Source organism: Delphinapterus leucas, chromosome 3 (genome assembly GCF_059928025.1).
Source record: "Delphinapterus leucas isolate spDelLeu-1000000601 "Yukka" chromosome 3, BTC_Dleu_Yukka2, whole genome shotgun sequence".
Taxonomy (NCBI): domain Eukaryota; kingdom Metazoa; phylum Chordata; class Mammalia; order Artiodactyla; family Monodontidae; genus Delphinapterus; species Delphinapterus leucas.
In genome coordinates this window covers 159,206,371-159,229,577 of record NC_143131.1, presented here as the reverse complement: position 1 = coordinate 159,229,577, position 23,207 = coordinate 159,206,371, and the positions used below count along the sequence as shown (strand labels likewise).

The 23,207-nt window shown below is 43.4% G+C and overlaps 1 protein-coding gene across 2 annotated transcripts in view; it reads right to left on the bottom strand.

Moving 5' to 3' along the window:
• Positions 1–23,207, bottom strand: part of GFPT2 (glutamine--fructose-6-phosphate transaminase 2) — a 45,643-nt gene that overhangs the window by 12,007 nt on the left and 10,429 nt on the right. Inside the window, exons 2-11 of one of the 2 annotated variants that reach the window (XM_022563331.2) lie at positions 18,142–18,249; positions 17,168–17,266; positions 16,543–16,668; positions 14,046–14,104; positions 13,244–13,378; positions 10,892–10,953; positions 8,453–8,532; positions 7,898–8,015; positions 1,593–1,756; positions 73–168 (exon numbers count right to left, since the gene is read on the bottom strand). In XM_022563331.2, the coding sequence (XP_022419039.1) occupies positions 73–168; positions 1,593–1,756; positions 7,898–8,015; positions 8,453–8,532; positions 10,892–10,953; positions 13,244–13,378; positions 14,046–14,104; positions 16,543–16,668; positions 17,168–17,266; positions 18,142–18,249 (1,047 nt within the window). Of the gene's footprint in view, positions 1–72; positions 169–1,592; positions 1,757–7,897; positions 8,016–8,452; positions 8,533–10,891; positions 10,954–13,243; positions 13,379–14,045; positions 14,105–16,542; positions 16,669–17,167; positions 17,267–18,141; positions 19,106–23,207 lie in introns of those variants that run through there. The other variant, XM_089909810.1, reaches the window with a different exon arrangement.

The following is a 23,207-nucleotide window of genomic DNA, read 5'->3' as shown; positions in this document are numbered from 1 at the left end:
ACACATGCAGTGTGTTAATGCTGACATGACACAGGGATTGTGCATTGGCCCAGGGCTCGGACGAGGGATTACCTGTGTTGGTCTCAAAATTCACCCGACCTCTCATGGTATTGAAAACTGATTCTGGCTGTTCAAATATCTCCTTCTGCATAAATGCACTGAAGTTACCTGGTCAAACAAACATCAACAGGATGTCAATTTTAATGTCGTTACACTTTCACTGCTTAGCTTTTAATCAAGAAGAACAGTTGTTATGCAGTTAGTCACAGTGACACATGTAAAGCCTACTGCAGATTACAAAAGGTGTCTCCAGGTATTGTCCCACCTGATACTCATGGTGACAAGCCAGATAAGGTATGATTATTATCTTCAATGTGCGTATCAGACCCTGCAACTTGAGGGAGGGAGGGATGTAAGTAACAAATGCATGGCTGGCCTTCCTGGGCCACGCTCCTCTTAACAAGGCCAGAGGAAAGTAAAATGCTTTACTTCCTAACACCCACCTACTTAGGGAAGTACAGATTAAGCGAGTCTAAGGAAATAGGCAATTTTTTTTAAACCAAATTCCCTCCTATACACTGTATTAAAACAAAAAACAAAAAATCTTTTTAGCCACATATTTCTAGGGCTCTGATGTGAATAAAACCGGATGACATCTAAGACCCCCGACAGGTGCTGTGCCTGATGCCTGTCGACAGGTGTCCACAGACAGGGCGGGAGTGTCCTCTGGGATACACACACGCATGATGCCAAGCATCACAGTATCCCTGTCTGCTGCCCTCGGCAGAGAACTTGTAGAAAGAGTGCCAAGAAGCAAACAGAGCAAGTGAGGAGGGGTCGGGCCACTGCAGATATGGATCAGGGAAGGGCTCTCTGAGGGTGTGACGTTTCAGGGGAGATGATCAAAAGGAGCTGGTCCTGTGCGAAGCTGAGTGAGTGCGATGACGCCCAGGGGGGCAAGCACTCCGCCTGTCTGAGTAACAGTGAGGCAGCCAGGGTGGGCAGGGAGGGGCGTGGTGGAGAAGGGTTGTGCAAGGTGGGGCCAGGCTGCGTGTGGATGGCTGTGGGCTGTGGCAGGGAGTGTGGTTTTTATGCTGAGAACAGTGGGAAGCCATTGGAGTGATAAGAGGGTATGATTCATGTTCTTAAACATTTACCCAGGCTGCCCTGTGGAGAGGAGGGTGTAGGGAGACAAGTGTGGGTGCAGGAAGATAGGCTCCCCTCACAAGGAGAAAGTAGTCCACAGTCCCCCGTTACTGCAGGCCTCTCATCCAGAGAAGAAATGATGCCTGGGGTGTAGGAATGTGTCCCAGAGAATCTGTAAAGGGAGGTAGTTGATGGACTGGGGTCAGTTCAAGCAGGGAGACCTGGTGCCAGGGCATGGTCAGAAGCCCCTTTGGAGTAGCCAGGCCAGGTGTCCCACATCCCCTGAGATGTATGAACAACAGACCACCTGCAGCCCCACTCCGGTGCTCACAGCAGGCAGGAAGGCTGTAATGCCCACCCATGACAGGGCAAAGAGTCTCAGGAGCTCCCCCACAGAGCACCTGCCCCATGAGGCTGCTGCACAGGGACCCTCAGAGGACACCTGCCTTTCATGATTTGCTGCAATTCCATCTGCAAGGTCTGTATGGCTCGAGATGGGTCATCACTAGCCGAACGCTTGACCCGGTGAATAGAGAGTTTCCCATCAGCCACTGCAGCAATGTCATCATCCTCAAGGAAGATGACCCGGTTGGTGTGTTCTATGATAGCGCTGGAGCAAGGAAAATATGGGTGTCAGAGATGGGGCCTGTCCTTGACAGTTACAAGATGTGGGTCCGTATCAGTAACACTGAATAGCATTTTAGGATATGGCATATAAACATTGATTCATACCTCCCGCCCCTCCCCTCCACCCAGAATTATTTTGAAGCCAGTCCAGACATCAAATCATGTGTAAACATTTTAGCTTATAGCTCTAAAAGACAAGGATTATTTTTCACCCTACTATAATACCATTATCACATCTAAGAGCAATAGTTTTTCCTTCATATCATCAAGTATCCAGTATGTTCAATTTTCCCCAGTAATCTCATAGATGTCCTTTTATAATTGCTTTCCTCGAATCAGGATCCAAACAATGTCACCTTTGGAGAATGCTCAGGAACCAACACATTCTGAATCATAAAGGGAAAGAATGAAACATTTATCTTGCCTTTCCAATGACCTTTCAGAATAACCAGTTTATGAAGGCAAGTTTCTCTTTATAGGAGAAATATAGCTAATAAAGAAGGAATGATAGAATTATAATAATCAACTTATGAATTCCTAATCATTAATAGCCCTAATCAAGGTCCATCAGTGGCTACTGAAATGAAGAAATGAAAAGCTAAGAGCAGCTTTATAATGGATGGATAAGGCTCCTGATCTTTGAACCCCCTGATCAATTTTAACAGTACTACAAAAAGACAATGAGACATAGTGCCTCCTGATGGAAGGACACACTACCTATTAAATAGTCTTGCCAAAAAAAAAAAAAAAAAGCAAACCTGAAGATCAAGCTTCTAGACACCTATAAACTTCTGTTTGCAGGAAATATGGCGAACAGAAGAACATGGAGGAGGCACTCAACAAAATCCATATAGTGGGAAACTCATTAGGACAGATGACTCCTTTTCTTACACACACACACACACACACACACACACACAAAGCAAGAAAAAGCGGGGGGACTTAAAAGCAAACTATAAGATCTATCCACTAATGAAATGTGCAGTCATTGTGTTTATTTTTATAGTAACTTTCTCTGTGTGGAAATAACAATTTTTCCCTTGAGATGGAAACAGAAAGTTTCTTTTAAAAATAAAATTGTTAGAAAAGTTGGTAAATGAAAAAGAAAGTTAGGTAATCAATAGTACAGGTGGTACATAGATATGGTAAAAACCATGAAGGTGGTACCTGAAGGACCATGGGAGAAAAAAACCCTCATTCTACCAAGTGCTACACCAACATGTGCCCTGTGCAGAAAAAGGAGCATTTAAAACTCCTGATGCAAAGTTAAAAAGAGAAATAATCAAGTTCTATGGTTCTAAGAGAGGTGTCTCCAGATCCTAGGGAAGAAAGACAAAGAAGGATGGAAAGCCACTGCACTGGAAAAAATATTTTAAACAATATACATTCTTTGAATAAAAAGCAGAAAACACAGGCAACAAGAGGAAGAAGTAAAAACGGCCCGATTCAATCTCCAGTAGATAAATGCTACTTACATTGTATTGTCCTTCAGACAGTGCTTAATACGTGTGTTTGTATTCACATGTGTGTGTACATCTGCATGTTTAAATATAATTACTGTTTTAATTTACAAAATGGATGGCAGTCATCAAAATTACTGGCCCAGGAATTAGACCTGAGGTGGAATCCTCATCCCTGTCTCTTACCAGCCTGTGCCCTCGGGCAACACAGACATGACCCCTCTGAGCCCATCTCGGGTTCCTCTGCTTTAAACTGGGAGATGACCCCTGTGCCTTCACCAGGGTTTGTTGTGATTATTAAATGGGATAGTCTTGGTGAAGCCCTCAGCACAGTGTCCAGCCATAAGTGCACAGCAATGCTGGCCACTGTTGTCACAAGAGCTCTATGTGCCTTCGTACCTGAAAGGGTCACCTTGGTCACTCTTTTTTTTCAATATATGCTTTTTCATCTACACACAATACATTATAGAATCACTTTATTAAGTTCCAAAAACCTAAACAAACAAAATAATGTCAAGGATTTTAATTACAGCATCGAATTTACAGATTAAGAAGAGTCAATATCTTTAAAAATAATTTTTAATTATTAAATTAACTTTAAACCAATTAACGTTTTCAGAATAATATTAAGGCTTCCTACCAAGGGATGTGGAATCTCTCCCTTTATTCAAATCTCTTCTTATTTCTCATGGTAAACTTCTGTAGTCTTCTCCAAACAGGTTCTTGGACTATTTTTAAATTTATTTTAAGGGATTAAAACCTTTTTTTCAGCTGTGGTAAATAGATTACTTTTTTAGTTCAACAAAAGTTTGCTGAGAGCCTACTGTGCCAGTCACTTGTGGAGACATGAGGGGGAACAGGGTAGATATGGTCCCCTACCACCCACCTCACTGAGCTGACAGCAAAGTGACTACTGCTGGAATGTCAAATTTCTACACCTTTATACTCTGACCAGCCACGAGTATTACTTCTAACAGCCTTTCAGGTGGATTTTTTTTTTTTTTTTTTTTTGCGGTACGCGGGCCTCTCACTGTTGTGGCCTCTCCCGTTGCGGAGCACAGGCTCCAGACGCGCAGGCTCAGCGGCCATGGCTCACGGGCCCAGCCGCTCCACGGCATGTGGGATCTTCCCGGACTGGGGCACGAACCCATGTCCCCTGCATCGGCAGGCGGACTCTCAACCACTGCACCACCAGGGAAGCCCAAAGAATGCTTAGCTTTTTTTTTTTTTTTGCGGTACGCGGGCCTCTCACTGCTGCGGCCTCTCCCATTGCGGAGCACAGGCTCTGGACGCGCAGGCTCAGTGGCCATGGCTCACGGGCCCAGCCGCTCCGAGCATGTGGGATCTTCGCGGACCGGGGCACGAACCTGTGTCCCCTGCATCGGCAGGCGGACTCTCAACCACAGCGCCACCAGGGAAGCCCTGGATTTTTAAAGTATATAATTGTATTGCCTACAAATAATTCTTTAATCTCCTTTCAAGCATTTGTCTTTTTTTATTTTTTGAGAAACATCTACCATACTTCATTGAATATAAGGTAACATTGATTTTTTTTTTTTACATAACAATTTTTCAATTTAATCAAATCTCATTTTTATAACTAACTACTTCACAACAAGTTAACATGCTAAGGCAACATCAATAGATGAAAAAAGGTAGTCCCTGGCCCCAAGGAATGTTGCCCAGGAGAAGACAGAGATATGTAAAAAATACAATTACAATACAGTGTAGCGAGTGCAACAATCAGGCATGCAGAAGTGCAAGGGTAGCAAAAAGAAGCATGTGATCACAACACTAAAAAGAAGTTTACACAAAAGACATAACATGTAAACTGAGTTTTGAAAAATGAAGTGGGTTTCCCAGATGCCCCATAGGGAGAAAGGAATTCTTGGAGGAGGGAAAAGCATAATTCAATTCATATAATCCTAGAAGTGAAGTAGGCTATGGCAGGAGAAATGATTGGACACAGGCATCATGAATACTTGTATGTCTGCATTTTACCAAGTCCATTCTAAAGGAAACTTTGAGGATCAACTCGGGGGTGGGGGGCCACGGGGGGACAGAACTAGTCATTCCTGCAAGAAACACTGGAACCAGTTTCTACCAGCCCACCAAAAAAACTACTTCAAAGGCAACACGGTATCACAGAAAGGGCTTGTTTTTGTTTGTTTTTAGTTCATTAGGCCTCACTTAAAATTCTGATTCCACAATGCACTTGCTTTGGGATCTTGAACAACACTCATAACCTCTGCAAATTTCAGTATAGTAAGTTTATGTGATTACCTTCATCTGTAATATCCCTGCATTGCAATCTTAATGGAAACTCAAGTTCAGGTCAAAGACAAGTTTCTCTGTGATTTCTCCTCTAAATTTTTTTTTTAACATCTTTATTGGAGTATAATTGCTTTATAATGGTGTGTTAGTTTCTGCTTTATAACAAAGTGAATCAGTTATACATATACATATGTTCCCATATCGTTTCCTTCTTGCGTCTCCCTCCCTCCCACCCTCCCTATCACACCCCTCTAGGTGGTCACAAACCACTGAGCTGATCTCCCTGTGCTATGTGGCTGCTTCCCACTAGCTATATATTTTAGGTTTGGAGTGTATATAGGTCCATGCCACTCTCTCACTTTGTCACAGCTCACCCTTCCCCCTCTCCATATCCTCAAGTCCATTCTCTAGTAGGTCTGTGTCTTTATTCCCATCTTACCCCTAGGTTCTTCATGACTTTTTTTTTTTCTTAGATTCCATATATATGTGTTAGCATATGGTATTTGTTTTTCTCTTTCTGACTTACTTCACTCTGTATCACAGACTCTAGGTCCATCCACCTCACTACAAATAACTCAGTTTCGTTTCTTTTTATGGCTGAGTAATATTCCATTGTATATACGTGCCACATCTTCTTTATCCATTCATCTGTTGATGGACACTTAGGTTGCTTCCATGTCCTGGCTATTGTAAATAGAGCTGCAATGAACATTTTGGTACATAACTCTTTTTGAATTATGGTTTTCTCAGGGTATATGCCCAGTAGTGGGATTGCTGGGTCATATGGTAATTCTATTTTTAGTTTTTTAAGGAACCTCCATACTGTTCTCCATAGTGGCTGTATCAATTTACATTCCCACCAACAGTGCAAGAGTGTTCCCTTTTCGTCACACCCTCTCCAGCATTTATTGTTTCTAGATTTTTTGATGATGGCCATTCTGACTGGTGTAGTTTTGATTTGCATTTCTCTAATGATTAATGATGTTGAGCATTCTTTCATGTGTTTATTGGCAATCTGTATATCTTCTTTGGAGAAATGTCTGTTTAAGTCTTCTGCCCATTTTTGGATTGGGTTGTTTGTTTTTTTGTTATTGAGCTGCATGAGCTGCTTGTAAATTTTGGAGATTAATCCTTTGTCAGTTGCTTCATTTGCAAATATTTTCTCCCATTCTGAGGGTTGTCTTTTCGTCTTGTTTATGGTTTCCTTTGCTGTGCAAAAGCTTTGAAGTTTCATTAGGTCCCATTTGTTTATTTTTGTTTTTATTTCCATTTCTCTAGGAGGTGGGTCAAAAAGGATCTTGCTGTGATTTATGTCATAGAGTGGTAACATTGATCTTAAGATCATGATTATTTTATATACTTCTAAGAAGTATATAAAAACTGTAGCAAATTATAATTCCCAGATGCCACTTACAGATGCTAAAATCTATAGAATAATTGCATGTCTTAGAATCATTGAAATAATATTAGCTTCTCATTGAAATGGTGCCCTAAGGAACACAGGTTTGGGAAATGCTGACCTTTCGTATCACCATTAAGTACAATGCTGGCTGTGGGCTGAAACAGGCCTTGCAGCCTGGGCTGTAGGTTCCTGTTACTTCACGTGTCCCAGGAGACCTCACCTGGTGTCCTCCCTGCTTCACAGCAAGGCCTTACCAGAGGCTGGTGGGAAAGAGGCATAATAAAGGTTTGGATAAAGGAGGTAGTAATGGTGGTGTTCATGGTGGTTTTCTATTTCAACTAGCAGGAAAGTGTTTTGGTCTTTTCTAAGTGTATGTGTGTGTATACATTTTTTGTACTAAAATGGGCATGAAGCCTACTTTCTCAAATTTCAGAATTACTGTTTGGTGTATTGATGAGAACATGGACTTTGGACCAAAACCCTCAATCTTGGCTCTGTCTTTTATGAATGGTCAGACTCTGGCAAAGGCAGGCAAGGTTCAGGAAGGACCAAAGGTCTGGAGACACTTGCCCCATCTAAAGGGAGCAGACTTTGAATGGCCCCAAAGAGGGTTGGGGGGAGCAGTCTGGTGTGCTCAGATCTGCTGGTTTTTTAGAAAAGCTAGAAATTCAGATTTTTATGGGAAATTTCCCAGTTTTAAAATGTTGGCAACTAATTCATTTATTCTGTACAGGCCCAAAACATTGTGTAGATCAGTAGACCTTGCCTTTGGCCACCGGGGCTGCTGATGACGGCCATGTAAAAAGTGCTCAGTGGGCAAGGATTCCCTCAGGAGGGCCACCGAGAGCTGAAATCTACCATCACCGCTTCGCCTTGCTGACCCTTGAGAAAACAGCTCAAAAGGGGGAGTAAGTAAGAAATGGGGGTGTTTAGCCAGTCATTCTTGATTACATAATCCTAGGAAAGACAGGAAACAAGGTGTCGCTACCTTGCATCAGAAGCAAAGAAGAATTCCACTGCTTTATCGCCTACAGCATGAAGGCAGGTCGAGCTGTCCAGCCTCTTCATCCTTGTTTTACAGATATTCTTCACATTCTCAATATTGCCTAGCAAATGAAGGAAAGGATCACAAATCCCATTAGACTATTTTCTTGGAACAACACGAAGAAGCCAATTTCCCCTTTGAATATGTGTGGGAGAAATGTGCAATTTTTAGCTTTGGCTGCATCAGCCAAATTGTGTAAAAGATCCCCAAATAGTAAGAGCACTGAATCGGCTATTAACAAAACAAACCAAATCAACACTCCAATCAGGGCACAGGTGCCTTTATATAACAGAACCACGGCAGCAGCTCCCTCAACTTGGGTATGTGCTTGAAAATATCCACAAGAAAAAGCTTTTGAAAAAATGGAGCCAAGTCCCAGTTGCATGAAAACCTTTTGGACCTGGCCGTAGCAGAGTGAAGGAAGGCATCCTGCCTCTGAGGGGAGCTGCTGGCACCAGAACAGTGCTGCGCTGTTCAAGTCCTTCTCAAGAAACTTACGTGTCCTGTATAAGACGGGGATCTGTTCTGTGGAGAGTTTATATTTGCTCCTCACTCCAATGAGCAGGGGGCTGCCTCTCCTGTAGGGACAAGAGGGAATCGAGTTACCCATTGCCTTGACACCCTGGGCCTGGCTGGATGTCCTCTGAGCACTGAAGAGAGGGTCCCCGCATCTAGCCCTCTCCCCAGTGCAAAGTGCTCCCAAGACATCCCAAAGTTTGTCCCAGAATTTATAGAGCCACTAATTATAGACATTTTAGAAAAGTAAAGCTTTACTGCTTCTTCACGCTATCTTCTTCTGCAAACTAGTAATAACATGGTAATAGATTTTAAAAGGAGTTTCAAAATTTGATAGGGACCAACTGGCATTTTATAATTCACTGATTTGAAAGACTTAAATTCCAAATGGTAAATTAGTTCCTGTCCCAGAAAAAAATAAAATCATAATGTATTCACATAATTTCCTGCCTAGATACTATGACAGTCTGGTCCACAGGTGCATTCTCAATGGCTCCCCAGTGCCTTCACAATGAAGCCTGCAACCACAGGGCAACCTAGATCCTGCAGAGCTGGGCCTCTGCCCACCTCCCCACTCCCCACCAGCTCTCGAGTTTCATAGGGCAGTGTCCCTACAATCTTGTTCGCTCTTGTCACCCATGCCTGGCACACAAAAGGTGTCAGTAAGCACACACTGAGACTAGAAGAGCCTCAAGTCCCACCAGTGCCCCTCCCCATCACCATCCTGGCCTAACTGCAGATCCCTAAAGCGCCACAATCACTCTGGGCTCCTTGTCTTTGCTCACGCTGGTTTCTCTGCCTGCCTTCCCCAGGCCGACACCTGCTTCCCCTTAGGCCCCCCGTGCACTGCCTCCCAACCCCCATCACAGAGCATCACCATCTTTTGCCCTGCTCTGTCCTCCTGCACAACTGTCCAGTCCTTAAGGCAGGGGTCCCCAACCCCCGGGCCACAGTATCGATCCGTGGCCTGTTAGGAACCAGGCCACACAGCAGGAGGTGAGTGGTGGGCGGGCAAGTGAGCAAAGCTTCATCTATATTTACAGCCGCTCCCCATCGCTCACATTACTGCCTGAGCTCTGCCTCCTGTCAGATCAGCAGTGGCATTAGATTCTCATAGGAGCACAAACCCTACTATGAACTGCGCATGCGAGGGATCTAGGTTGCCCGCTCCTTATGAGAATCTAATGCCTGATGATCTGAGGTGGAGCTGAGGCAGTGATGCTAGCACTGGGGAGTGGCTGCAAATACAGATCATCATTAGCAGAGAGGATTGACTGCACAGAGACTGTAATAAATCAACTGCTACAGACTCATATCAAAATCCTATTGGTCACACAGAAACGAAGACCCAACACAGCCATAAATAAACAAATAAATTTAAAAAAACAAAACAAAACAAAAAACCCTATTGGTGACTGGCAAGCGAAAACAAGCTCAGGGCTCCCACTGATTCTGCATTATGGTGAGTTGTATAATTATTTCATTATATATTACAATGTAATAATAATAGAAATAAAATGCACAATAAATGTAATGTGCTTGAATCATCCCGAAACCATCCCCCCTGCCACTGGTCCGTGGAAAAACTGTCTTCCATGAAACTGGTCCCTGGTGCCAAAAATGTTGGGGACTGCTACCTTAAGGGTAGGACCAGGTTGGGTGTCACTAGGTCCCCAGGGCTCAGTACACAGTAAATACTCAACAAATATTAGTTGGATGGATGGATAGATAGATGGGTAGATAGATGGTCAGATTGATTGATGGATGGATAGACAGATGGATAGACAGATGGACAGATAAATGGGTAGATAGACAAATGAGTGGATGGACAGATGGACGGATGGGTGGATAATCCACCCATCTGAATATAAAATTATAGGATGGCACTCACATGCCCACTTGTGTGAATCCACACGTTGCTGGGGGTCACAGGGCTCTAACAGAAGGACATGTGGGCTGACTCAGGCCCTCTCAGCTGATTCCTGGATCACACCTGGCATGAAGGTGATGAAGCTTGAGCTCTTGGCCTTCAAGCCCTCTTCTTTACTGGATTCAAATCAACATTCATTTTTGTTCCTAATTTCATGTTCATAATTTTGCATGCTTTTTCTAAAGGGAATCTCTGAAGTTGACCCGAAACCTGGACCTGCCCTTGCTATACAACTTTATTTTTAGTTTGAATTTGTTGTCAATTTCTCAAAAAAAGTCTAGAGATTTCAAATAAAAATCCAACTTTCTAGTTTCTCTTTAAAAAAATCAGAAGCTCCAGCCACAGAGATGGTGGGGTACATTCTCTGTGGCTAAGCCACAGTTGTCCCTTAGATAGAGTGCGCACCTTCTGTTTTGCCAGAGGCCCTTGTGCCTCAAGCTAAGTGATTTTATTTTATTTGTTACTGGAAATGTCAATGAGTTCTGCCTCACCTTGTGGCCACGGCTTCTCCGGGGTAGTGGATGCTCTTGAAAACCAATGCAAATGCGCCTTCCTGAAAAGACGGGAAAGGAGAGTGAGGAACAACTTACTCTGGCTAAGCTAGGTTGCTACAGCTCAGTCCACTACCCCAGACAGCTCTCCCTGGGAGCCTCTTCACTGCGGGCAGCCCTGGGGTCACTCACTCAGGGTGCTGAATGTAGGACAGCTTGCGCAGGGTGATGTCAGGAGGGGAAAGTGAAACAGGCGGTACCACAATCAAGTATCAAAGACCAGAACTTGTGGATTTCATTGTAAGCAATATAAACCTCCCTGTCCAGGCCCACAAGGAACAGTTCCCAGCTCTGTGATGACCTGGGTGGACTGCTGCAGTTAGAACTTCAGGAAATGAGAACCATAGTCAGGGGTCCTGCCCTGGGCCTCAGGGATGGTACCTACTCAGGGAGCAATTGTGAGGATTAAAGGGGCTAATCCACGACCTAAGTTTAGCTCAACACACGTTAGTGTCTGGGTTCAAATCATGGCTCCACCCCTTAACTGGGCAATCACTGCAGTCTTCTTTGTGTCTCATGGTGAATGGAAATGAGAATAGTCCTACCTTGTATGGCTTCTGTGAGCTAATGCATTTTAAATGCTTAGAACAGTGCCTGACATATAGAGACACATCAGAAGTATGAGTTGTTACAATTATTTCTATGGCAACGATTGCCATTTGTGCTCTGTGCCTCAGCTTGTTGGTTTGTGCAAACCAGAGTTAGAATATAATTCTCCTAACTCAAGACTCCAAATGCTCTTCCTATTTAAAAGTTCAATGCAAAATTCTCTCCTACATTCTGACCATCCTGTACTAATCATGACCCTACTTGACTTTATGTACAGCCAGCTATAAATCTGGATTTACAAGGTTTGGAAAACTTGGCAGACCTCATGGCCTCATGCTATGGCCAGTTTGCCAACTCAGTAACACAACCAGAGAGACCCCAGGGCCAGCATCTCCAGGTCCCTAAGGGCCTTTCAAACTGCCCAAAATGAAGGGGCTTTAGACAGAACCTGAGGAGCCTGACATTCACCCTGCTGGTTTTGTCAGCAATGAAGTAGGACTAAATAGAAAAACTCTTCCCGTTCTCTGCCAAAAAGAGCCCTGTGTTGCTTCAGATAAATCACTGAAGTTTAACCAAGTGCTATCACTGAGAGACATTTCCAAAATTTAAAATTACAAATGGAAAAGAGAAAGCACTATGCTGCAAAACTATACTGTACATTAGTTATGGGACAGGCTTTTATTTATAAATATGTCCTCTAAATTAAGGTCCCCCAAAATGGGAGTCATAGGGCAAAGGGTTTGACTTACTTTTAAAAAAAGACTGAAAACACCAAAGGGTCATATATTTTAAACCACAGTGTTGTACCCAAAGCAGCCTCTGACCCCAGATGTTCTAGATTCTCGGCCCTGAACAGTCTCCAAGCTGTCTCCATCTCAGGGGAGCTATTGGACAGCTTTGATGCTCAGAAGGATGGATTCTAGTAAGTCTGGAGCCCTCTCCTGCTCCCTCCACCGTCCCATGGCGGGCCTGGGTCTGCTCTACCTCTTCCTCCAATGAGCTATCTCTCTTGGACAATCCCTCCACAATGTGCCTCTTTGCAGGGACCTTGTTCCATGGGTCCAGCCCTCCGGGACATCACCAATCTCTTTCTCCCACCTGGATCATTCATTTCAGCACACAGACATGATCTGATATCTCCTACCACAAAAATACAATCCTGCCTCAGAACTGCAACCCTCTCCCTTCACTGGGCCATTTCTTTGCACCCTTCATCTTCTACAACCAAACTTCTCAAAAGTCCACACCTGCTGTCTTTATTGCCTCTTCCTTCCTTCTAACTCCACTCAGTAAGGACTTGTGGGCATTTCTCCCACATGACGAATAACTGCTTTACTGAAACAGGAGGAAAGACTACAATTCTAAGTCTCCAACATCAGTTAAATTCATCTTGGGTATGTATGCACACAAGTCAACAATGCACACAAGTCAACTGATAAGATGACAACATGAACTGCCACAATCAAGGTCCCTTGTGCAACAGACCATTGGTAGAAGCCACAGATCAGAAGGCCTATCACCATTTCAGAGATGTTAAAACGAAGCAAAGCAGTTTCTATTTGATGTTTACCACCAAAACCTCAGAACTTCTCCCAATTCTACAAGGATGTAACATTTTAAGGCCAGGCACTGTAGATGAGCCATCTTTAATCCTCAGGTACTTGGTGCAAGTTTGCCTAATAAATGTTTATAAAAACTGGAGGAATGAAGGGATGATTTAGATAAGTGAGACTTGTAACTCACCAACTGCTGAATGACTCTCTCGACCAGTGTTGAAAATGTAATGTCCTCAGTTTCTCTGTTGTCGAACACATATTTAATCAGCTTGGCGATGGTCTCTGTATCTGTTTCTGACTCAAACTCATAGCCTTTGCTTTCCTGGAATATTTGGTTGGACAGAGTGTCAGATAATGGTTGTTGTGCAATGCTGGCCTGGCCAGCTCCCTCTCCTCCCTTATGATTTGTCCTTGGAGTGACTTAAGGCAAGAACAAGGAAAACGGGGAAGGGATGAGAAATATTTGCCTGAATCCCACAGCCTAACACAGCTGAGTCATTGTAGTCTTCCCTGAGATCATCCCGCCTCAGAAGCTTGTCCTTGCCATTAATCTGGACATTGCAAAATAACAGCAATCAAAATGATCAAATACATTGAGTCAAATCCACCCACCTCCCAACCAATACCACAACCTCTTCATACTTGAAACTCTCGCCGCCTGCATTCCCACCCCACATTCCATTTGGTGTATGAGTTGGTATGTTATTCAGTGCAGATACTTTAATAAAAAGAAGTTCACGTTCTTTTGATTCTGCTCTGACTCTGCAACGGCCTTTGAGGTAAATGAGAATGCCCTGCTCTCTCCTCCAGCAAGATCTGGGGAGGAGCCTGAGCTGGGGATGAGCTTTGGGTCTAATGTGGTGACGTGGCCAAGAGTGGACCTCAATCAGCTTCTGCCTTTTTTTCTGGAGGAAAATGAGCTGGTCGGAAAGTTTCTGGGAAAGACCAATACCACTTGACTTAGATGTTACCCAGGGGAAGTATCTTACCAGAAATTTCCTCAGGTCTTTGTAATTTGTAATGATCCCATTATGGATGACCACGAATTCTGGAAGAAAAGTTTAGTCAAGAGAGAAATGCTATGAAGAAATGAAGTTCAAGTCAGATGTGAAGAAAGACAATTTGACAGCTTGAAACCTACAAACTCTGCTCATACAGACACTTGTGTTAAGCAAACTGCATTTACAGGGATTAGAGCTGACATCTGCCATGACTGCAATTTAAACCCAAGGAAATAACACATTTCTCTTTTGATAAAAAGCATCCACCAACCTGGCCACGCACTGAGCTCTGACTTGTGGCCTACAGTAGCATGAAATAGGCTTTGGTATTTATGTCAAAAGGGATCATTAACCCTTCATTATCTATTAACTGTCTTCACAACCATCCCGTTCTCCATTGTTTTCATATCTATTGTGACTTTGTTTCTTCACATTATTTTCTTAACCCTGTCACATTTTCTTTCATCTCAGCCTATTGTCTTAACTTCTCATCATTAATTTGTTTCCTAGAATCTGTGTTTTCTTTGTGAAAACTTCTTTGTGTAATTTTCATATGCAGTGTAGTTGCTGGGTATAAGTCTTCCTTAAAAGTATGCTCTGGGCTTCCCTGGTGGCACAGTGGTTGAGAGTCTGCCTGCCGATGCAGGGGATGCGGGTTCGTGCCCCCGTCCGGGAAGATCCCACATGCCGCGGAGCGGCTGGGCCTGTGGGCCATGGCTGCTGGGCCTGCGGGTCCGGAGCCTGTGCTCCGCAGCGGGAGGGGCTACAACTGTGAGAGGCCCGCGTGCCGCAAAAAAAAAAGTATGCTCTTCAGATATCACTGATAAGTCGTTAGAGAAATTTTACAAATCTTTTATTTCCCATGTTGTTTTATTTTCAATTACTCATCCTGAGTCACGGCAGGCATTTCCAAATTTGGGTGTGGGGGCAATCTCCTTGGAGCCTAGCTGCTTTGGGGGACACAGAATCATTGTCTGCAGTGAAGCGGGGGTTCACCCTATCATCTCAGTGGGCAGGAGGCTGAGGTTGAGGTGGCGACATTTCAGGGCACATGGTCTCGGTACAGTGTGTTACCTCAGCCAACACTGCTGCTCCAGGGACCAGCCTCTGCATCTGGCTTGGGGTTTGGCTGGATGTATATCCTAGGTCCTCAGCGCCATGGGGTCTATTGTCCCCCTCCTGAGTGTAGGGTGCCTGACCCTGTAGTGGGGCGTCTCATGGCTCAGGGCATGGACCAGATGCAAGGAATGGTCCCCAGCAAAGAAACCTCACTACCCAAGTCTCTGACCATGTAGGTGTATGTATAGCCTGGTCCCTGTGCTATCTCTGGCTGCTCTGATGAGAGAGGTGCATGGGGCCCTCCTGTTCTCTCCGGAAGGCTTTCCTTTCCAAATCGGGCAGGGTGAGCTGCCTCCAGGCACTGCAGTGTCCACAGGGGCAAAGGACACTGACCAGGGAGGTGCTGCTTTCTCCTGTGGCCTGACTTCCAAGACAATTAATGGCAGTGAGGCTTGTCAAGTGTTTAGCTAATAGTAAATACCCTACAACTACTCTTACGTGTCTGATCCTTACTCTAATATGAGGCTTGGCAAGAACCTGCATTATGCCACATTCTGGAGTTGGCTTGGGGTGGAGGATCCCAGCTGACTCCAGAAATCATTCTCTCCACTGGACACCCTCTCGCATCATGCCCAGGTGTGGGTCATGGGTGCTTCTGACCTGACCAGGCCCAACCCAGAGTGGAGACCCACTAGAAGGCCCAGTCTCCATCTCATATGCCCATGTGTCCTACTGCCAGAGGCCTGACACCCCTGGGTGCTGACCACAGAGTCCCTGAGAGCTACCAGTGGGAGCTCCAGACCTACCAGTCCTTCCCCCATGAGAGGAGACTGGGACATCATTTAAGAGAACCACCACATAAAGAATTGTCCTGGGGGCTCAGGCAAGTGATGTGGACCCATGAGCTGGGGCTGACATGGTGAGGGGGGAATTGGGAGAACTGGGTGGCCCTCGTTACAGGGACCAGGATTGGAGCAGGCACCTCAGATGTTAAACAAGATCAGCACTGCCACCTGCCCTGGCTCAGGACCACTCTCTTCAGGGGCAGGGATGGGTATAGCTGGATGAGGAAGGAACCCCAATCTTTCCTCAAGTGCCCAGCCCTCTGGAACACTCTGGTCCCTAACTGAGGAGCAGTGCCCAGGCCTTCAACCCTTTACACCACCAAGTCCCACTCAGGCTGGGTCCCCAGAGCCAAAGGCATTCATGGGAAGTGCCACTGTTTTCCTGTGGATGCCTGCAAGGTCAGCACTACCAGGGTCCAGGTTGAATTTGCCTCCTTTCTAGGGCCCAGTGACAACAGTTTGGATACTCGGGGAAGACAGGGATGCTGAGAAGCCAGTTGGTGGTGGGTATGGATCAACCCTGGCACAGGTCAGGGCCAGGCACAACCACTAGGACAGGGGAGCAAGGCTATACTACATACCGTTGCCTTTGTCTGAGCGCTGTGGGTGGCTGTTGACAGCATTGGGGACCCCGTGGGTGGCCCAGCGTGTGTGGGCAATGCCAAAGTGGGTCTCAAACTCCACTTTTAAGTCCATGCTGTCCTGTTCTAGATGAAGGAAAAATAAGTTTGCCGCACTTTAAGCATTGACATGGTACTGTTACATGAGGTGACTTCATTACATGAAGACACATCAGCTACACCAAAAGTACATCCCACCATCAACCACAAAGGCCCCATTCTGGAGAATTCTGCCAGACCCTTGCTTTAGTTAGTACTTATCAGTAACCTAACTCACTTAACTGAAATAAACTTACTTTAAAAAGAAAATTACAGGTCCCTACCATAAATGGAAAAGCACTATCATTTGTCAGAAATATTAAAATACATTAAGTACTAAATATTGAAAAAAAAGTTCTCAGCGCACCATCACCTGAAATAAACCATCCCACATTCTGGGAAACAGTTTTGCAACATGGACTTAACCCTCCTATTTTTCCATGCTTGGGTAGGTTAATATTTTTAGTCTCCAATGCTGTTGGAATTAAAGATTTTAAAGTGATCCAGGCTGTGATTATTACTCTGACTTGGAATGTCTTTCACATACTGTAAAGTTCTTCATCAAGAGCCTTGACATTTCCTCTTTTCTTGACTAGCTGGATATGTCTTTCTTTGACTTCGTTATTATTTCCATCGATTGCCACACCTGTAACATAAACATGATTTTTTGTACTGGAATTTAAGTTTTGTCTCCCACGCTTCATTACAGGGAATGACCCTGGGTGAGGGCTATACAGAACTGTGGATTTATTAGTTCTTATTCCCCAGGCTTGCTGCCCAGAAGAGAACTAGACAGTGTTAGGATATTGACTTGGAAAGAGGAGGCTGTGACTGTGACAGTGCTAACCAGCAATCAGGGAACATGTGCCTAGAACCCAGGCTGTGGCTGCCTCACCCCAGCTTCTAACCAGGGTAATTCTCGGAGTTTGCCTGCAGGAGAGGTGCCACCACGTCTGCCACCAAAGGCAGTGGGCTCATTTAAGGACATTTGTGCACTTTGCATTCTGCTACTTTAGCTGGTGTTTCCATTGCACTAGTGTTCCTGCAATCTTTCATCTGACTTGCTTTCTATTAAGAATTTATAGGAATATATAACTATATGGCTCTCCTTTTTCTCCTAAGGCTGCTTAATTAAAAATGGGAAACAGGCTAAATATCCACCTGTTATGTGGATGAAGGAGTAAACTCTGAGATAGGCATCCAGTGGAGGACTGTGCAGCCACTTAGAAAGATTATGTTAGGAAGTGTTTAGGATAATGGAAAGAAACAATGTAAGTGCAAGAAGAACACAAAATTACACAATTGCATAATTATAATTAGATAGAACAATAAATACCTGCATGACACCTCTACTGTCCCCAGACCCCAGACAACCACAGGAGGGACACAGATATTCATGGGGGGTGCTTGTGATGGATATTTTTTTACCTTTGCTTTTTCTTTCTACTTTTCTATAGAAATTTTCAAATTTCTTTAATGAACAAGTATTATGTTTATATGGCAGCAGCCTGCAGAGCCTACCTGCTGAGTCATAGCCTCTATACTCAAGCCGCTGCAGTCCCTTGATGAGGGTTTCAAAAATCTCCTTCCTTGTCCGGGGGACTCTGTAGTTCATGTAGGCGAAGATTCCTGTTAAAAGAGGGAAAACCATATGTTTATAAAACACTTGGTTCGTGTTTAGAAGAAAACACTTCTGGGGAAACAGATACCAGTGGAGGCGCATCGCTGAAGGGCTTCCAGGCTGTCTGCAGAGGAAGGTGTGGTCTTCCCCAGACATAATGGAAGAAGAGCAGAACTCCCTTCCTGCTTCTAGAAGGACATTGTATGCAGCCCTCCTGCAGTGACAAAAGGACTCACAAAGCATGTGAAGAACACACTCACACACCATGGCCTTGCAATTCCACTGTGGAGAATTTCTCCTATGGACATACTTGAAGAAGACGCCTTTCATTGTGGCAACATTTATAATAGAAAAGATCAGCAAAACAAAGCAACCACCTAGGGCCATCTGGAAGTCCCTGCTATGTGTACTCCTTGGTTTGCACAGAACACACCTGAGAAGAGTCAAAAGGAGGTCACCCCAGCCTCCTGTGACAGGTAGGAACAGGGGCTGGGGCCTTTGCTCCACTTTCCACTTGGCCCTACTGCTTGGAGCATTACCATAAATAAGCACTACTTTTACGACAGCAAGCATAAAATCATCTCTTGGCCTCATAGAGAATCCTTATCTTCAAGGGAGGCCCACCAGCCTAGAAGATTTTGTTTGGCTTTATTTTCTGCATTCATATATTAAAATAATATTTTCCCAAATAGGAAGAAACAGTCATCATGTTGGTTCTTTCCAAACTCCTCCACTTCCCTGCTTGAGACTACAGACCCTTGGTCTGTCTCTGTCCTGCTCTGTGAGTGTCCCATCCCATTACCCCTCTGTCCTTTTGCCCTACACAGGAAAACCTTCCCTTCTCAAAGTTCAGCTCCAACCCCGCCTCCCAGGGCAGGCTTGTCCAGGCCCTGGCCAGAAGTGTTCACCTGCTCTTACATCCTGAGACATCTACATCCCCTGACAAGGTCACAGGCGTTTTGGCACATGGTCCTTGTTCAATAAATGTATGTGGATAGAATGACCATGAATCTGTATTAAGCAGGGAAGCAACAGTATGGATCGTGAAAAGGGACTCATCTTATTGAGAACTCACTATATGCCGGGCACTGGGCTAAGCATTGCTACACAGGTATCAATCAAAGCTTGAAGCAGTCTTAGAGGTTGGACCTGCCATTACCCTCCCCTTACCTTCTGGAACTGGGCCAGAGTCAGGAGTGGAACCAAAGAGACCTGATTTTAGGACTTAAATGATCCTAACCTCTGGGCAGCACTGCCTCGGGGATGAATAGGCTTAAAAGAAGGTTTATTTTCTCAATTTTAATTTTTAAATTTTATTAGTTTTAAATTTTCTCAACATTTTTCTGGGATGACAGAAAGGTCTGAGCAAAATTTTAAAATTTCCAGATACCTGTACCTGCATCCCCATGTTCATTGCAGCATTATTTACAATAGCCAAGACATGGAAACAACTTAAGTGTCCATTGATGGATGAATGGATAAAGTAGCCATGGAATATATATGTAGTATTATTTTTATTAATTAATTTTATTTATTTATTTTTGGCTGCGTTGGGTCTTGATGTGTGTGGGCTTTCTCTAGTTGTAGCGAGTGCGGGCTACTCTTGGTTGCGGGCTTCTCATTGCAGTGGCTTCTCTTGTTGCGGAGCACGGGCTCTAGGCGCACGGGCTTCAGCAGTTGTAGCAAGTGGGCTCTGGAGCGCAGGCTCAGTAGTTGTGGCACATGGGCTTAGTTGCTCCACGGCATGTGGGATCTTCCTGGACCAGGGCTCAAACCCATGTGCCCTGCATTGGCAGGCGGATTCTTAACCACTGAGCCACCAGGGAAGCCCTATATATGTAATATTAATGGAATATCATCCAGCCATAAAAAAGGAGGGAATCCTGATGTTTGTGACAACATGGATGAATCTTGAGGGCAATACGCTAAGTGAAATAAGTCAGACAGAGAAAGACAAATACTGTATGATCTCACTTTTATATAGAATCGAACCAAAAAACTAACTCATAGATAAAGAAATCAGATTGGTGGTTGCCAGAGATGGGGGATGAGAGGTGAGCGAATTAGGTGAAGGTGGTCAAAAGGTACAAACTTCCAGTTATAAGATAAATTCTGGTGATGTAATGTACAGCATGGTGGCTATAGTTAATATTCTATTGTATATTTGAAAGTTGCTAAGAGAGTAGATCTTAAAAGTTCTCATCACAGTGAAAAACTTTTAACTACGTGAGGTGATGAATGTTAACTAATCTTATTGGGGTAATCATTTTGCAATATGTATATACATATACACATACATATGTAACATATACCAATACATATATACATATACAAATCATTATGTTGTATATCTTAAATTTATACAATGTTATACCTCAATTATATCTCAATAAAACTGGGAAAAATATTTGCCAGATATAAACCTTGGAGAGGGCAACCTGCCTGCAGATAACTAAGGGATGATCGTGATTATAGAGCAAACCACATGTCATATCTCTGTAATATCTGTAATGACTCTAGGTTATATTCAAGTCAATATAGTATTTTTGAATGAATGATTAATCTAAATGATTTAAACTAAATGATTAAAGTAAACATTATATTCCTAAGCAGTAAGTAGGGTCACATCATAGAAATTTAACTTGCTAAAATTAATCTAGACAGTCAAAAAATAGGCGATGAGATTATACAGTGCTAAAAATTATATTTTGCATTCTTAGGTACTGTATGCTACTGTACACAGGATATATTTGCACATGAGTATCAAGGGGCAGGGTTTATATTTAAAAACACGCACACTGTGGTTTCTGAGCAGTTACAGACGTTTTCTTTTAAAAATGGCCAAGGATAATTTTGGCAGTCAGCTATTTTTGTCTTCTAGGTCAGGTGAGAAGCGCTTCCCCAGCTTAGCATCTGTGCTTCAAGAACTCACAATTTACCCTACGCTTCAAACCTAAACACTTCTGGTCAGAGGATGTATTTTTGTCACCTTACATATATATAAAAAAAAAGACAGCTACTTTTTAATGTAAATTTTTAACAGCTTCATTGGGATACAAGTCACATACCGTAATATTATCCCATTTAAAGTGTACAATGCAATGGTTTTTGAGTATATTCACAGAGTTGTGTAGCCATCACCATAATCTATGCTTCGGTAAAACTTTCTATAACATTAATTTTTCTGCAGAAAAATCAGGAAGTTCCCTGGAGGGATATGGTCAAATTCCAGTCAATGTAAAGAGCACATAGCTATGGGAGGTGGCTATATGAAGGATGCAGCAACTCACAAACCATTTTTGTAGTCTTTTAAACTGCAAAACTCTCCTGGCACCTTGGGAATTATTCTAGAATTATACCTGCACCCTCACAAAGGGGAGCTAACAGGCATTGCAGATGACACAAAGGCCCATACACCAACTCTTGTTTTTTTTTTGGTGGGGGGGCTGGGTAGAGACAATGTATATTTCCAAAAGTCAAATTATTGTCTATTTTTCTCCCATAAGCATGGAATAAAAGATATATATTTTTTTATTCTATTTTGTTCAGTGGCCTTGTCTTCTTTGTTGGCTTTATGCCTTAAAAAAATAATACACAGTTTTATATACAATCTACTGTGTTCTTCAACTTCTTTTTATTTATTTGTTTGGCCAGAATTCATCCTCTTATTCATTCTTTTGAAAATATCTAGAGCCTTTTTCCTACATGGCATTCACTCTGTTAGGTCTTACAAATATCAAGGAAAATAAAACATACATGATCCTTATAGTCAGAATGAGAGGTGGTCATCAAACAAATATATGCATAAATTGTTTTAAATGTTTTGAAAGGAAAAACACCAACTCTTTCAAATCCGAAATTCTTTTACAAGAGCGCTGTATGTTTGCTGATTCTCCCCTGCAATTCCCCGTCCTCTGGGCCAAACTTCACTTCTGTGTTTATTTTTTTATTTATTTATTTTTTACATCTTTATTGGAGTATAATTGCTTTACAATGGTGTGTTAGTTTCTGCTTTATAACAAAGTGAATCAGTTATACATATACATGTGTTCCCATATCTCTTCCCTCTTGCGTCTCCCTCCCTCTCACCCTCCCTATCCCACCCCTCCAGGCAGTCACAAAGCACCAAGCTGATCTCCCTGTGCTATGCAACTGCTTCCCACTAGCTATCTACATTACGTTTGGTAGTGTATATATGTCCATGCCACTCTCTCGCTTTGTCACAGCTTACCCTTCCCGCTCCCCATATCCTCAAGTCCATTCTCTAGTAGGTCTGTGTCTTTATTCCTGTCTTACCCCTAGGTTCTTCATGACATTTTTTTTTTCTTAAATTCCATATATATGTGTTAGCATACGGTATTTGTCTTTCTCTTTCTGACTTACTTCACTCTGTATGACAGACTCTAGGTCTACCCACCTCATTACAAATAGCTCAATTTTGTTTCTCTTTATGGCTGAGTAATATTCCATTGTATATATGTGCCACATCTTTTTTATCCATTCATCCGATGATGGGCACTTAGGTTGCTTCCATCTCCGGGATATTGTAAATAGAGCTGCAATGAACATTTTGGTACATGACTCTTTTTGAATTATGGTTTTCTCAGGGTATATGCCCAGTAGTGGGATTGCTGGGTCATATGGTAGTTCTGTTTGTAGTTTTCTAAGGAACCTCCATACTGTTCTCCATAGTGGCTGTACCTATTCACATTCCCACCAGCAGTGCAAGAGTGTTCCCTTTTCTCCACACCTTCTCCAGCATTTATTGTTTGTAGATTTTTTGATGATGGCCATTCTGACTGGTGTGAGATGATGTCTCATTGTAGTTTTGATTTGCATTTCTCTGATGATTAATGATGTTGAGTATTCTTTCATCTGTTTGTTGGCAGTCTGTATATCTTCTTTGGGGAAATGTCTATTTAGGTCTTCTGCCCATTTTTGGATTGGGTTGTTTGTTTTTTTGTTA